This window comes from Pteropus alecto, unplaced genomic scaffold (assembly GCF_000325575.1).
Source record: "Pteropus alecto unplaced genomic scaffold, ASM32557v1 scaffold204, whole genome shotgun sequence".
Lineage (NCBI taxonomy): Eukaryota > Metazoa > Chordata > Mammalia > Chiroptera > Pteropodidae > Pteropus > Pteropus alecto.
The window spans coordinates 1,283,897-1,300,750 of NW_006435766.1; the positions used below are offsets into that span (position 1 = coordinate 1,283,897).

At 34.7% G+C, this 16,854-nt stretch overlaps 1 protein-coding gene across 1 annotated transcript in view; it reads right to left on the reverse strand.

Annotated features, from left to right (window-relative positions):
* The window catches only part of PARD3 (par-3 family cell polarity regulator), a gene marked incomplete at its 5' end in the record, with an annotated part of 511,767 nt that overhangs the window by 362,628 nt on the left and 132,285 nt on the right, over positions 1–16,854 (reverse strand). Inside the window, one exon of the mRNA XM_025046412.1 lies at positions 6,614–6,794. Coding sequence (XP_024902180.1) covers positions 6,614–6,794 — 181 coding nt within the window. The remainder of the gene's footprint in view (positions 1–6,613; positions 6,795–16,854) is intronic.

The following is a 16,854-nucleotide window of genomic DNA, read 5'->3' on the forward strand; positions in this document are numbered from 1 at the left end:
TATTCCAACCTAAAGACCACAGATGAAATGTTTCAGCCCAATGAAGCAAGTGATCACTTACATTTTATTAGTATTTTAAAACCTAATATCACTTGTATTCTAATGTGGGGAAATATATTTTGTTCATTTTTTTTATGGATGAAATACATAAAAGGCAAGTTTAAAAATCATTTTACAACCAAAGTCACCATTTGTTGATTGCTAGTTATTTAACTGGAAAACTGAAGGAAAATACATTTCTTTGTGATACTAAATATCAATGAAAAAGAAGATTTTACTTATGGTATTTAAATGCGGTCCTCTGGAACAAACAATTTGGTTCGTAGACAGTGAGCCTGCTGCTGAACTGCTGTCGCCTGACAGCCTGTCTTATCTGCCAAATTGCTCATTAGGTTTGGCAATTTTCACCTGCGCCTCCAGTTTATATTTCAGCGGGGAATAAACATCAGTCAGCTAGCTTTTACCATCTTCTGCAGTGAGTTTCCAACATCCCCGTAGGAGCACAATCCCCACCAATCTGCAATCCTCCAAACACTCACCTTGTGTACATACCATTATTTTTAAAATGTCAATTCAGCTTCCAGCTTTGGAAGCTGGCTTAGCTTAAAAAAAAGCAAAAATACAAAAGATAGAATATGCAAAATAAGCCTTATATTACAATACTAGATAGGCTGACCAATAACTCACTTAATTTTTAACATAAAGAAATAGCACATAAACAATCTAAATTTAATTTAAAAAATGCTCATTTCAGGGAGTAGCTGTAAGTAGGGCACAGGTGACAAGAGAGTAAAGAGGATTCCTCTTCCAACTAGATGTGACCCATCCAACCTTTATTACAGGTCTGAAAGGAAAGTATTCCAATTTATAAATAAACAATAGAGGTAACATGGCAACCAGAACAAAGAGGTAGCTGAAAGCACTACTCTGCTCTCTGTCTTTGCCTGCTTCCACTGATCCCTGCCAATGAGCACTCTGACATTCAGAGGCGAATTAATACACACACACACACACACACACACACACGAGATACTTTGTGGGCAAAAAGCACCAAAAAATATAAAACAAAATGTCTGAACCCCCCATAAAACAACTTCTGATGGAATACTGTTTTTCATTTTGCAGAAGTAAAATATTCACCACCAACCCTGCAATTAGCTAGAAAATTACAATAATTACAGCAATTTTGTATCCCATCTCCAATCCAATTAATAGATATATGACCTTGTCAACATGTAATAATCAGATTGCATCTACAACAAAACTGGATGAGTTTTATATGCTGAAAAGAACTTGCACAGTAAGAAGGTAATTATTTGAAATACTGAGAATACTATTTGTATGCCATGCTCCACTTCACAAGTTAAAAGGAAATACAATGGGAATATTATTTCTATTTTCGATATATATTTAAATCAAATCTGGAAAACAGAATTCTAATACTAGTTAATGTTAAGGGGATAGATCTCTAAACCAAAGATCTTGGATATCCTAGCAAGACAAAATCAACCTGCATATTCTTGGGTAAGAAAAAAATTGAGAAACGGCTACTCACTTTATAACAATCCTTCTCTAACAATTATTGATATCTCTTTAAGTTCTAAAAGTTAGGAAGCTAGTTAAATCTTACCAGTTAGTTAAACAGCACCATTTCATAAAAATTTTGCCTACAATGGATACAAATTAACTGGAAAATTACCATAGGTTAGAAAAAGCTTAAAATGTTAAAAGACTTAAAAGATAGTAAAGAAAAAAACCAATCTAATAAATTAGATACTTTGTTTATCAGAGTTTTTATAGCAATACTATTTCTAGAAATTTTACCATTGGTAGGGCATCTGCTACTTTCAAAGGAGTCTGGATCTTCCAGAGGAAACATTAAAAATCAGAATTCTGGAGTTAAAAGAAATGAGGCCACCATTCTAAGGCCAGGCTACCCTGGAATGTCTGACCTCTATAAAAAAGACTTTGAGAATTAAAAAAACAAAAAGAAAAAATTTGAGAGAAAAAAAATCACCAGACTTGGACTCAATGATGTGCAGAGGAAAGTGTGCCCTGAACATGTCAGGTTTCCCTAAACCTGAATTTGTGACCATTGAAAATGGAGACAATTAAACATCACAGAACTGTGAAATTAAGAGAAAAATGGTTCCAACTGACTCTGTATGAAAGTACTCCACCTTACCTACCTAAGATGGGCAGTATGTTCTATTCAAGAATACACGTTCCAGTTACTTGGGTTCTGTAACTTCTCAACCCTCTTAAATATCAATAAGAAGTGGGTGTGTGCTCCATAGACATTATCATCATCCCCATTCTACAACTTTCTGTTAATCTAGTGTTTATCAAGTGTCAGGCAATGTATAAGGAGCCTGAACATCTCATTTACTATTCACAACAGTTCTAAGGTAGGTACTTGGAGACTAAGGAACTGAGGCTGACAGAGATCACTAACTTTGCCCAAGTGTTCAGACTAAGGTGACATCGCTAGTACTCTTTCTGAATCATAAATATTCTATGCTATTGTCTAGAAAGGAGTGTCTACATTGTAAACTCAAGTAACAAAAGCATAAAGTAGAATATACTTCCACTCAAATTTATCAAAAGTCTGGTCAAAAAACAAGAATATTTGTATAGGTTATTTGGTAACCAATTATCATTAAATTAGAGTATGCTTATGCCTGGGAGGATGCAAGGGCCTTCCAAGAGATGTGGAAATACTGAAGTTTAGCGATTCAATGTTAGTATCCTCACTTTCCATATGCATCATTCCCTAAAGTGGCTCTACTGGCCTGAAAACACAGGGTCAAGGTAAAATGCTGGTGCTTACTCACGTCTCCATGGTCAGCAGCCCTAGGCTGACATACTCACGAGGCAGAGGAGGCCCACTGCCTATGGCCCACGGTACTTTCAGAGGCCCAAAGGTTTTAATTTCTTTTAAAATCAGACAGAAAAAAATAAACTTTGAGAGATAAAGAAATTGTTTTAATTTTTTTTCACATCATACAAAAATTACACATTTAGGGCCCATTAAAAACTATTAAGTTTTGCCTAAGAAAGAAAAAAAATAAAATATTGAAATATTTAAAGTTATATGAAACATAATTTTCATTATTAATATCATTATGCTGGGAGGGGTCCATGAAAAGTGTAGGAAAGTCATAATGATGCTTTCAATAGCTTTTTCTTCTACTTCAAAAAATTAAAAACGACACGTAAAAATTACAAAACAAAAACTTAAGCATCGCCTATCCTGCATTTTAAAATCTATGAAATGTACAACTGCACATAAAAACTTCCAGGATGTCAAACAAAGGAACATTTGGATACGTTGGACTTGATGTTGAGAAAGTAAATGACTTGGGATAACAAACTTTTGCCACTCAGCTAGTTTCTAGTTCACTCCTTCCTGACAGGAGCCAGTTGTCTGTCCATTGATATATCAAATAAAAATAAATTTTGATGAAAGATCACTAATCAATGCTTGACATTTCAAGCTGGAGGGAGTTAAAAGAATTGGGCAATACGCTATCACAAAATCCCATCTAATCCCTTCTATTTATTTCCATAAACAAGATTTCTCAGATAACAATTTATCCTTTTCTTCTATGCTAAGAATCCTGGGTCCTCAATGGCAACAGGAATGAAAGAATTGAAATATTACTATAATTCCTCATTTGCTTCATTTTATAAAATCTATATGATAATCTAAAATTAACAGTACCAATATCAACAACAACATTCGATTCTTTTTTGCCCCTTTCCCTTTGGTTGTATAAATTATTATATTTTACAGTTACTTAAAAGTTACCCTTGGATGACTGAGCCATCAACTGGATGTATACTTATGTTAGTTGTATCATATTTTTATTTTAATAATTAAGAGTTATCATTCATTAATATTGTTATTAGAATTTTATTATAAAAATTAAAATGCAATGGTCTTGTAATTGTGTAACATATAATATGGCCCCAAAAATACAATATGTATACCAAATATACAAAAGAAAGAATTACAAGTCTAGCTCTACCCCATCTCCTCCATCCTATTCCTTCTCTTATTCATAGGTACCTATTTTTTTTATGTAAAATAAGTTTTCCTATTTTACTTAATTTCTTTAACATAAGAAGCTTTAATACAGCCTTTCATTATGTGGTCTATTTTATTTACTTTCTCAATTTTTAAAGCACAATATTTGATATTTAGGAAAATTTATATTTTTGTTCTATTAAATATATTTATAGTAATATTTTTGTGTAATACTGCCCATAATTCCCTTTTTTGTTGTTATGGCCTGCTGCTTACCTACTATGAGCAATACTGTTTTTAGCTGGTCATTATTTCTTTGCCCTTCAGTTGAAGGGTGTTATGCAGGACACTGTTCAATAATACACTTGGCTCAAGAAAATTTTTCTCAAGTTTCAGTTTTAGCTTCTCTTAGGTAACTTTTTTGACCTTAGGGCAATGACTCTTTAATTCAGGATTTTCCACCCAGCAGGATTGACACTTTGAGCTGGATAGTTCTTTGATGTGGAGGACCCTCCTGTGCCTTGCAGGACGTTTAAGCAGCATCCTCAGTCAGATGCTAACTTCTCCCCACCTTCACCAGCTGGAACAACCAAAAAACCTCTAGGCGTTGTCAAATGTCTCTCAAGGGAAAATATCACTCCCAATTGAGAACCACTGATTTAACTAAATCAGAGTTCTCTCTTTGTATCTTCTATAAGTTCAAGGACAAATTTGTGGCTACTTCCTAGGCTTTATCTTAATACCCAAACTTAATAGCCACTGTTTTAATGAGAAAAAAAAAAACTGCACACTTTTCTCAGTTTCCATCAATTCTTTATGGAACAAAGGAGATGAGTAAATTTACTCAAAGGAAAAGTTAGAAAACATGGGAAAGCTATCTCTTTCAGCAAAACAAAAATTGAGTTTATTTACCTAAAATCCTTATTTACCTAAAATTCTTAACAATGCTCCTAATTAGAGTTGATTATCCTATAGTTGAGTAAAGGTCTGCATATTGTTGACTTCTTTATTTTCATATCTGTAAATAAGGAAGACCACTAAACATTAACTCCTCCATGACAAGGTCTAGGCTTTATTTCAACCTAACTCTGGATTCTTGTCACCTAGCACAAGGCCTGTCCAACACAGATCAACTCTTGTTTTATGGTATTAATACAGTATGAAAAATCACCTTCGTAGACTGATGACTCCTATGGAATGAGTAACTTGTACATTGTCACCAAACCTCATATTTAGCAGATGCTTAACACGTACCAACCTGATCTCTGCCACAGCCATAAAATCTCAAGCATATGAAAATCAGAGCAAGAAAGTAAAACTGCATATTTTCCCACTGATGGCTACAAGACAACATGTATGCTTCAAATATAACTGCCTTTTCTCAATAAAAACAAGGTGGAGATGTATACTTTGAGTTGAAAGTAGCATTTAAATTTTAACACATAGGGCCAGCCAAATATGGTAGTAGTGTTTTAGAACGTTTGTTGAGCCCAGAGAAGTCAAAAGTATAAAATTGATGGGAAACTGGCCATTTAAATTCTTCTTAACATAAAGACAAGATTTACCTTTCCTCAAACACTAAGGTGCAGCTAAATTAAAAGTGCTGCTAAATTAAAGGTGCATCTAGCTTTATAAAACACATGAATAAAAGACTACAACTTTAACAAAAAGTTCTGCATTTAATTATATACATTAGGGTGTAATTACTCACATAAAGACACTGTATTCCAAACATCAAGCACCTGAATACCTGTGCTATTATTTAATTAAAATTTTGTTTAACTCAAAGGCAATCCACTTTTTATACACAAGTACTTAAGACTATCAGTAAAATAGCACAAGACTAAATTTTCCACTTGAAAAATTTAAATGTTTCTAACTAGATGTGCCTTAAAGATAAATGATTTTTAACTTGTAAGTTTTGAACCTTCGTACTCTTAACAACTGCTCAATTATAAGATTACAGCATTAAAAAATTAAAAGTAACTTCCAACAAAGTTCATTTTTCTGAGTAAACTTTCTAGGAATCGCTGATAGAATTCTTTAACTTGAGTTCTCTCAGTCTTAGAATTTTTAATGCAAACTCACTGTATCCTATATTTTCCTTCCTTGAGACAACATTCTAATGGCAGCTCTTCTAGATCCCTAGAGATTACTATGGCCCTGAGGTTTCTTCTCCTGCTCTTCGGGTAAAGTTCACATAATGGTTATAACTAAGTTGATTGGTAATCGAAGATGTTATGTTTTATTTCAATGTGAAACCCTTTGATTACTTCTATTTGGTCATTCAGATAAAATATATGGAAAGAAAAATTCAGATAATTTAACTGTAACTCATCCTTATTTTCCTTTAGTGAGCAATTAAAACTCTACCAGGCTAGAGTAAAATAAACCCAGTCTATTAAAACATAAAGAATCTTGCCTACCTCTCTTGCAAAAGACACTTGCCCAGGTTCTAAACTTAATCAATTTTTGATAGAAATAGATAATGAATTGCATTCACAGGGGCATGGCTGGATAATAAAAGTTGGCATCCTTGTAAATTAAGATGAAATGTGCAGAGAAAAAAGAGCTTTCACTTACTTGCACGAAGGACTGAAGGTGTGACCTCAATTTCACTTGTTGCTTGGTAAGGCTGAAAGGCTGAGACATTGTTGGTGCCAAGATCACTGCCAAATATCTCTGGACTCTGGGTGCCTGTGGAGCTGGCACTGGTGCCATCACCTCCATGATGTGGATCTTGCTCATCAAACACCGCTACCAGCTAGAAACAAAAGGTAAATTTGCATTTATAAACAAAGGCATTTAAAATTACTACCAGAAACTGAACACCACATTTGATTTACATCTACACAGGAACAATATTGACATTTATGCACCCAAAAATGTTATGTCTTAGAAAGCAAAGCTTCAAATAGTCTTTCTTTGAATTTTGATGCTTTACTTTTACATTTCTAAATTGTGTATTTCATATCCAAAATTCTATGGATGAAAAATAATAAAATGTTGATATTACAGGATGTTAAGGGAGATGCAGTTGATTTAAATCTTTTTATTAATGATATATTAAGTGGAAAATAAAATGCATATTTACGCATGATATATAGTACATATAGCAAAAGGTATACGGTACCCTTCATATAGGAAGAAGGGGATATTAAAAACTACCCATGTATCTGCTCGTTTGTGCAAAAGAAATGTAGGACAGATGAAAGAAGCTAATGAAACTGGTTGCCTACAGGGAGTTAGAAAGAAATAGAGTTGAAAGAGAGAATGAGAATGGATAATGGAGATAATGAGGCATTGACACTTTTCTGAATATATTTTTCTGTAACTGATTCTTAGAACCATAATAATAATTCAAATACCTAAAACAGAAATAAATCATTGAAATCAACCAGGGAGTGGATGGGGTAGGAGAATCTAAAATGGAACACAAATAAACCTAACTATGTTAGAAATTAAAAATACAACCAACTGAAAGGGATAGGGAAGAAATGAACTTCCCTTAAGAAACTTTGGAAAAGCTTTTTTCACCGTTTAATGTAAGGCTAAAGAAAAAGGAACTGTCACAGAAATATCGTTTTCTAGTTAGTAAATTTATTTCTCACAAGCATATTGTTTAGAAATTCTCACTCTACCACTACCACTCCACATACCGCTGACCCTACTCCCCTACACACACACACACACACACACGGAACGAATGAAAAAGAAAAATACTTGGGATAATGAGAGCCAAAATTCTCACTCTGAGAAACAGAAGTTACAAATAAAGAAATGACCTCTGTGATATTACATTAAAATTGGAGGCATCGATATGAATTCATGGTTTTTGAAGGCAGGTAGGTAGGTAGGTAGTGGATGGATAGGTATGGATGAATGGATGTTAATACATGCGGGATATACAAACATATATTTCTTAGCTCTGCCCACTGAGAGGTCCTAGAAGCAATGACACCCAGTACCAATGAACACAAGTGCCTAGATCTTGGTTTCTAATATCATTCTCTAATAAATGAACTAAGGCTCCTTAGAATCCTTAATTCCAAGGTTGCGGGCAGATAATACATGATGAGCCTGGAACACCTTGTGACAAACTCAAAGATGACAGAGGCACATCAAAGGGAATAAGGTGCCATCCTGAAGGAGCTCCCAGTGGCCAAAGCTGGGACGACTAGTACACAAATAAATAATGATCATGTTGGATTACAACCCGGAAATAAACTAAATATCTGTGAGTCCATAATGATATAAATAATTGAAGAAATAAATGGTGGAGAATGAATAGCTCTTCCTGTTGCAGCATTCCAATGAATAAATATAGAAGGAATAATGAATACAGAAATCATCATTAGGCAACTGCCACAGTAATAATTGCTACAAGTAAGCTCTACCAAGGGATGCCAAAATTAATGGGTGAGAATAATATGAGAAATAGAATATTTGCATACCTCAAAGTATCTCCCCATAAGATACTTTTTAATTAAAAAGAAAAGAAAATTGTATCTTTGCAGTGGAGAAGCTTGGCAGACACCACTTTACCAAGGTTAACATTATCAGTGATAGGACATAGAAACATCTCGCACCCTCGGATAAAATGCACTGAGATGTATGCAACTCTACTTCTGTGGAATTCCTGCCAAAAATGAATAACTCTGATCTAATTATGAGGAAATATCAGACAAATCCAAATTCAGGGACAGTTTATAAAATAACTCATATCCTTTAAAACTATCAGAATCATGAAAGTAAAAAAAAGACTGATAGAACTGTATAAATTGGAGGAGACTAAGGATAAATAAGAACTACATGCAATATGAGGAGGTCTTTGAGTGGATCCTGGGCTGGGGGAAAAAAGGACATGAGTGGAAAAGAGAAAACATTCAAATGAGGGCTGTAGATTAGTTTAATAGTACTGACTGTGTTATTAGTCTACTACTTACATCACTGTACTATGGTTCTGTCGGATGTTAACGTAAGACATAGATGAAGTATATATGGAAACATACTGTACTATTTTTGCAACTTTCCTTAACTATGAAGTTATTTCAAAATTTAAAAAACTTTAATTTCATAATACAGCATTACAAAGTATCACGAAAATTAAAATTCAATTTATTTCTTCTTATAACTAAACAAAGGCAGCACTTCTTTAAAAATATCAATGAGTAATAGAAGAGTAACAGAGTTGTAAGGAACAATACCACCTTGGTCATTCACTCGATAATCCTATGCCTAGCAAACTAAGCTTAGCATTCCAAGAATCATGATTGTACCTAAAACAAACCATACCTTCTGCCTCCAATTCAAGTTTTTTAATGCCAATGCTCCTATTAGTTTAAAAGGGCAATAAGATAAATTTACAGAATGAGTATTTATAATTAAAATCTTCATGTCATAGACAGTTGTCATTTTTAACAAATGATATTTGTTAAAATATTTGAACCTATTCATATCAATCAACTCATAAGACAAAAAAGAAAACCATCCTAAGGTCAAAGAGACATGTAGACAAATAGGAAGCTCAGAACCCTGCAGTGGCATCCTACATAATGAGCTGATTAAACAATCTAGAGGGAAGGTAAGTGGTAGGAAGAAATCAAAGTGGGATGAATAGCTGGGCCACTCAACATTATAATAAGAAATGTAAATAAGAAAAGAAATTGTTAGCAGTTATAAAAAAGTGTAAAGGTCTCCTCAGGCAAGAGTAACAAAAGAAAAAATAAACAAATGGGACTACGTCAAATTAAAAAGAAACCATCAACGAAATGAAAAGAAAACCTACTGAATGGAAGAAGATATTTGCCCATGATACATCTGATAAAGGGTTAATATCCAAATTTTATAAAGAACTCATATAACTCAACACACACAAAAAAAAAATTCAATTAAAAAATAGAGGACCTGAATAGGCATTTCTCCAAAGAGGACATATAAATGGCCAGTAGATATATGAAAAGATGCTCAACATCACTAATCATCAGAGAAATGCTAATTAAAACCACAATGAGATATCACCTCACACCTGTCAGAATGGCCATCTATAAATCAAAACACAAGGATGTGGAGGAAAGGGAACCTTCCTACACTGTTGGTGAGATTGTAAATTAGTGCAGCCTCTATGAAAAAGTATGTAGGTCCCTCAAAATACTAAAAATACTTTGACCCAGCAATTCTACTTTTGGGTATTTATCCAAAGAAAACCAAAATGATAATTTGAAAAGATATATGCACCCCTATGTTCACTGCAGCACTATTTACAATAGCCAAGATATGCAAGCAACCTAAGTGCCCATCAAAAGATGACTGGATAAAGAAGTTGTGATACATTTTTCAAAGAAATCTTACTTGGCCATAAAAAATGAAATCTTACCATTTGTAACAACATGGATGGATTTAGAGGCTATTAAGTGAAATATACAGAAAACAAATTGATGACTGCCACATGGGAGGAGTGGTTGAGGGGCTGGATGAAAAAGGTGAAGAGATTAGGAAGTACCAATTGGTAGTTACAAATTTGTCACAGGGATGTAAAGTACAGCATAGGGAATAGAGTCAATATTTTATTGTAATAGGGAATATAGTCAATATTCTATTGTAATAACTATGTTTAGTGCCAGGTGGGTACTAATCAGGGGGATCATTTTGGAAGTTATATAAATGTCTAACCACTATGCTGTATACCTGAAACTAGAAGAAAATAACACTGAATGTCAACTCTAATTAAAAGATATAGATGATTGATTGATAGATAGATAGATAGATAGATAGATAGATAGATAGGCAGGCAGACAGAGAGGAAAAACTGAAAGGTGTTTGCCTGTATACCCTAAAGTTTCCACATAGAGTAATAAAATCAGTCTGTGTATCTCACAATTGACTGGCAAGTGTCTCCCTGTATTAGTCACACAAACGTTTAACCACATCAGAGATCAGTAAATTTTTTCTGAAAAGAGCCAGATAGTAAATATTTTTGGAGTACTTCAATCCATATAGTCTCTGCTACAATTATTCTACTTTGCCACTGCAGCAATGAAAAGAGCCACAAATAATACATAAATGACCATGACTATGTTTACAAATTATTATTTACAAAGCAGGTAATGGACTGAATTTAGCCCATGGGTTATAGTTTGATACCCTGCACTAGACTGCTCATTCCTCTAGTAATTTTCAATTTGGGAAATAAAATTAAAAGTTAAGGTACCTTGGTAACCCTGATAAGTTTAACAATATCTACTGCAAGCTCTTCTTTGGGATTTCAAATTTCTATACCTGGTTTTAATATCATCAGACTTCTCACATGATGTGTGGCCTAATATGCATTTTGAACATATTAAGTTTGACATTTTGGCACTTAAATGGAAGCAAATGAAATTAAGATTTGTTGTTAACGTTTCACAATGATGTCTTCTCTCAAGAATCAAGTCCTTTCTGCAAACTGAAAATAAAGATTGAAAATTACAAAGAACGAGTTTTTAAATGCCACACATGATGGAATAACTTCTACATGCATATTAGTTTCAATAGTTATCTCCAGCATTTTTAGAAAACACAAGTATTATGAAATCTGGACTGTGTCAGGAACAAATGCTGTTTGAATTTCTGTGGGAGAATCACAGTTGGTGATTTGCAGTATGCCAATAACACACAATTCTACAGCTTTCTTTTAAATCAAAATTTAAGTGCCAGGTGCATATATAAAGTAATTTTGTGTTAATTTGAGAAGGATATATAATTTTAGAAAATCTACTCTACGAGCTTATAGTAACACAGCGAAAGAAATGAGACCTTCACAAAAACATCACATATTAAAAATCTCTAACATGCCCTTCGAAAAAATAAAGGAAATGTCTGCTTTTAAATTTGTGAAACGTGACTCACATCCATATTTTAACAGATGGAATCTTCACTGCTGTCCACGAAGTAGATCATTTTTGAAAGTTCATTTTTACTTTCAATAGTTATTACTTAATCTGTTCTGATCCGTTCATCTGTCAAGTCTCCATGAGAAAAGAAGGGCTGAATTTAGTATTACACCCATGACAACCACTTATAAACAAACACATTTCCCACCTTCCTCAGGATGTCATTTTAACTCAGTGAAGTATCAGAACCCTCCAACAGAAAACCTGTTTTATAAACAACACACACAAATGCATATAAACCACTTGAATCAAGGGTGCCCCTTTTAATGGGTAAAATGATGAGCTGAAAGCCCACAACTGCATGTAGCAAAGAGACTAAGAACATAGACTTCACGATCAAAGACACTTACATTTAAAATAGCTCTGATCTTACATCTTAGAGGGCTGCTGGTAATTCCATTGGCCTCTCGACCATCCCTAGGACTAACTTTACACATCTAAAAAGAAGAAGATGGTAGCTGTGGTAGACAGAATAATGCCCATTAATGTCCATGCCCAAATCCCCAGAACCTGTAGATGTTATCCTTTCATGGCAAAAGAGATTTGCAGATGTGATTCCGGTTAAGGACCTTAAATGGGGGAAATTATCTTGTATCATCAGTTGATTCCATCAAATCACATGAGTCTGGAAAAGCGAAGAATCTTTCCCAATATTGTCAGAGAGAGGTGTGACAATGGTTAGAAATACTACATTGCTGACTTTGAAAAAGAAAGGGAGCCATAAGCCAAGGAACATGGGGGCCTCTAGCAGAAAAGGCAATGGATTCTCCTCCAGGGCATCCAGAAAGAGACATGGCTCTGCTCACACTCTGATTTTATCCTCGTGAAAACCAAGCCAGACTACTACCCTACAGAACTGTAAGGTAATAAATTTGTGATGTTTTAAGCCCCTAATGTGCAGTAATTTGTTACAGCAGCAAAAGGAAACTAATATAGTGTCAATGCCTACCCTCTTTGACTTGTGACAAACAGAGATAAGCTATATCAACTTTCAACACAAGTACACATTTACTATTAGCTAGTATTAAGTTATATTGGGATGTTGATAAATATATACTTTTGTAAATTTGAAGCTCAGTTACAAGAGTAACTGAAGAATGATGCGAATCTTTTCTGCATATCAAAAATGAAGGGGGGAGGGAGGGCTGAAGAAGGAACAGAGAAGCCTTGCTAGAAAAATCAAACATCGAAACCACAAAAAAAGTTCTTTTGAAGGTATACTCCCAGCTGTTCACATAAAAACAGACTGGGTTTTTATATTTCGTTTTATAGAAAACTGTGACTCAAATTAATTAGATGAGAGCTGAACTATAAATAAGTATGGAATGAATCAGAGATGAGAAATCAAATCTCTCTCTTTCTAACTCTCCTGCCCCTGGAACCCCTAACATATCAACAGCACAGCCCACTGGGAAGCTGCAAACTATGACCATCTACCAGTCTTTAGATAGGATTCTGTTCATTCTTGATTAACCAAAGGCAATAATCCAATTTACGAAAATCACGTCATTTTGATGCCATCACCTAAAATTTTTTCAACATATTTGAAGGTAACCAAGATAATTACAAACAATTCCTTGCTGGTGATAATAAAAAAAACAAAAAAAAACAAAAAACACCTCTTTAAAAGAATCAAAAGAGGATTCTGGGAAACATGGTGGAGTGAGAGACGTCCCTAGATATCTCCTCTTGAAACAACAATAAGTTGAACATCTAAAACTCAACAACAAACACCCAAACTACACACCAGCACATCTAAACGAGGAATCTGCGCATAAGAGGTACCACGGGTCAGAAGCCCGGGTGTCGGGCGGTGGACTGGGAGAAACAAAGAAGCTGCCTCTCGCAGCCGCAGCCGGAGCTCCCTGTAAGAGGAGGGAGAGGGGAGATCGTCTGGCGATTTTCCTGAACAGCCCTGCCTGGGAAAGCTGTGAGCTCCCCATGGCCGGCCAGGCCCAGTCATCAGGGCAGAAAGCAGAGAAGTGGGACGGGACCACAGAGAAACAACAGTTGATTTTTACCGGCCATAGTTGCAACACTGAGGCTGAGGCGCAGCCCCTATCCCCCAACCCAGATGTCCACTCCACCCATACCCTCAAACATAGAACACCGTGGAACCTGGTGGGAGTCTAAACAAACGCTGCCGAGACTGTCGCTGACAATGATGGGGACTGAAACTGAGGGTAGCGAGAATGATTAAATATCTACGAGAAAATAAAAAAGACATTACTTAGACTTTATATAACGCAGGGATCCAAGAGGCTTGGATGTCACCTACTGGGGAAAAAAAAAAAGCGCCTTCTTTGCAGCAGGCTAAAGAGAGAATTTTATATAATAAATCTTCTTTCTGAAAAAAAAAAAACAGTAGAATACACTTCCATTAATGTCCAGGCAGAGAAATAGTCCCTTAAATACCATGAACAACCAAGGCAACAAGGCATCTGAGACAGGAGAAAAACTTCAGAAAATAAACTTACAGACATAGAATGTGACTTAAATGACAGAGAATTCAGGATGTTACTTGTGAAAAAAACTCAGTGAGTTCTGAAACGAGTCATATCAACAATTTCAGGAATTGAAAAAACAACTAGATGAGCAGAGGAGGAGATTGAAAGCCTTAAAAAGTACAGAATAGACCCTCTGGAGATAAAAAAAAAAAAAACAAAAAACAAAAAACAAAAATGAATCGCTGTGAATTACTTCAGCCAGTCCAGAAGCCATGAAGTTTCACATACTTAAACCCATTTTAATCACCATTAAGTTAAAAATAGAAAGATGGTTGACAAAGGTTTTCTTCTTCTACCTTCCACTTTAGGACTCTACTTGGAAGAAATATAAATTTGAGTTTTTTAAGTGAATAGTACCTCAAGATTTTGTTGGTATGATCATTATACTGCAAGCTGATATTTATCAAGAATTCAACTGTAGTTTTCTGATAATAATTGTTTTTTTGCTGCAACATATCATAGTAATTGAGATTTTCCAGTTGTGACCTTAAGGTCTGTTGTGGTCCTGACATTTCTTCAGATGTAAAATATTCACTTCATAATGTTTTACATATACAATTATTTGTGTTTAACTTGAATGCTGTATAGTAAATTTGTATTTAACTTTTTGAAAACTTATAACTCAGATGTTAGATTTAGCAACTCTCATTTTTCTAGAATATCTGAGTAACCACAATATTTAATTATGTTTTCGTGTGTCACGTCTATGCATTTAATGAACTTTCTTATTTCGCAACAATTTTCTTATATGTAATATAGGTGATTCCTTACACACAGTTTCTTTAGTCACCTTGGGTTTAAAATTCACAACAGAACAATTGAAAACATGTTTGTTTTCTTGAATCCATGACAACGAGAACTTTATCTAAAAACCAGCTGTGGATGCTGGTAACCTGGGCACACCACTGACCTCAGTGCAGGCAAGGTCTGTACTAGACCATACAAGCCAGAAAGAAATGAAATCAAATATTTAAACGATTAAGTGAAAGGAACTACCAGCCTAGAATAATATATCCAGCTAAGCTCTCCTTTAGATATGAAGGAGAAATTAAGACCTTTCCAGACATACAAAAATTGAGGGAATTCTCCACCACAAGACCTGCACTACAGGAAATACTGAAAGGAATCAACTCACCTAAAACAAAATGAAGAAAAAAATAATAATAATAACATGTATAGGAGTAAAGTGACTATCAGGCAAAAAGAAGCAGAAGAGTGCAATCTTTACTAAGAACAGGCCATTATAAGCTTAAATAATAAGAGAATTGCTATAGCAAGATAGTAATGAAAGTTCGGCATACATAGGAACAAATTGAGATAACAATGAGTGAAAAGAGGAGGATTCAAAGATCCAAATTCCCAAAGAGGAATGGAGATAAGCCGCAGGCAGAAGAAAAGGGACCGCTGTATACATAAAACAATCCTTTTCATATTTGTAATGGTAACCACAGGCCAAAGATTTAGAATCGAAGTATATAACATAAAACAAGAAGTACCATAAGGAAATCCCACAAAAACCAACCAAAATAAAGAAAACAGAAGCACAAGGACAAGGAAGCAATGGAAACACCGAGCTACCAGAAAGCAGAAGATAAAATGTTTATAGGACAACCTCATATTTCAATAATCATCCTAAATGTAAATGGACTGACCTCACCAATAAAAAGGCACATAGTTGCAGAATGGATCAAAAAACAAAACCCAACCATATGCTGCCTCCAGGAGACACATCTTAGCTCCAAAGACAAATATAGACTCAAAGTGAAAGGGTGGAAAATGATATTTCAAGCAAATGGCATTCAGAGGAAAGCGAGAGTAGAGGTACTAATATTGGACAAAATAGACTTCAAATAAAAAAGGTAAAGAAAGATACTGAGGGACACTTCATAATGATAAAGGGAATCATGCACCAAGAAGACATGACACTTATTAATATTTATGTTCCAAATCAGGGAGCCCCAATATACGTAAAGCAATTACTAACGGAACTAAAGGGAGAAACAGACCAAAACACTATCATAGCAGGGGATCTGTTGGATATGGACAGATCATCCAAACAGAAAATCAATAAGGAAATAATACACTAGACCAACTGGACGTAACTGACATTTACAGAGCCTTCCATCCCAAAACAGCTGCTTATACATACTTCTCTAGTGCACATGAAACATTCTCAAGAATCAACCATATACTGGGACACAAAGATAGCTTCAACAAATATGAGTTGAAATCATACCAACTATATTCTCTGATCATAAGGCTTTGAAACTAGAGGTCAACTGTATAAAGAAATCAGAAAGAACCACAAATACATGAAGATTAAACAACATACTACTGAAGAATAACTGGGTCAGAGAAGAAATAAAAAGAGAGATCAAGAGATACA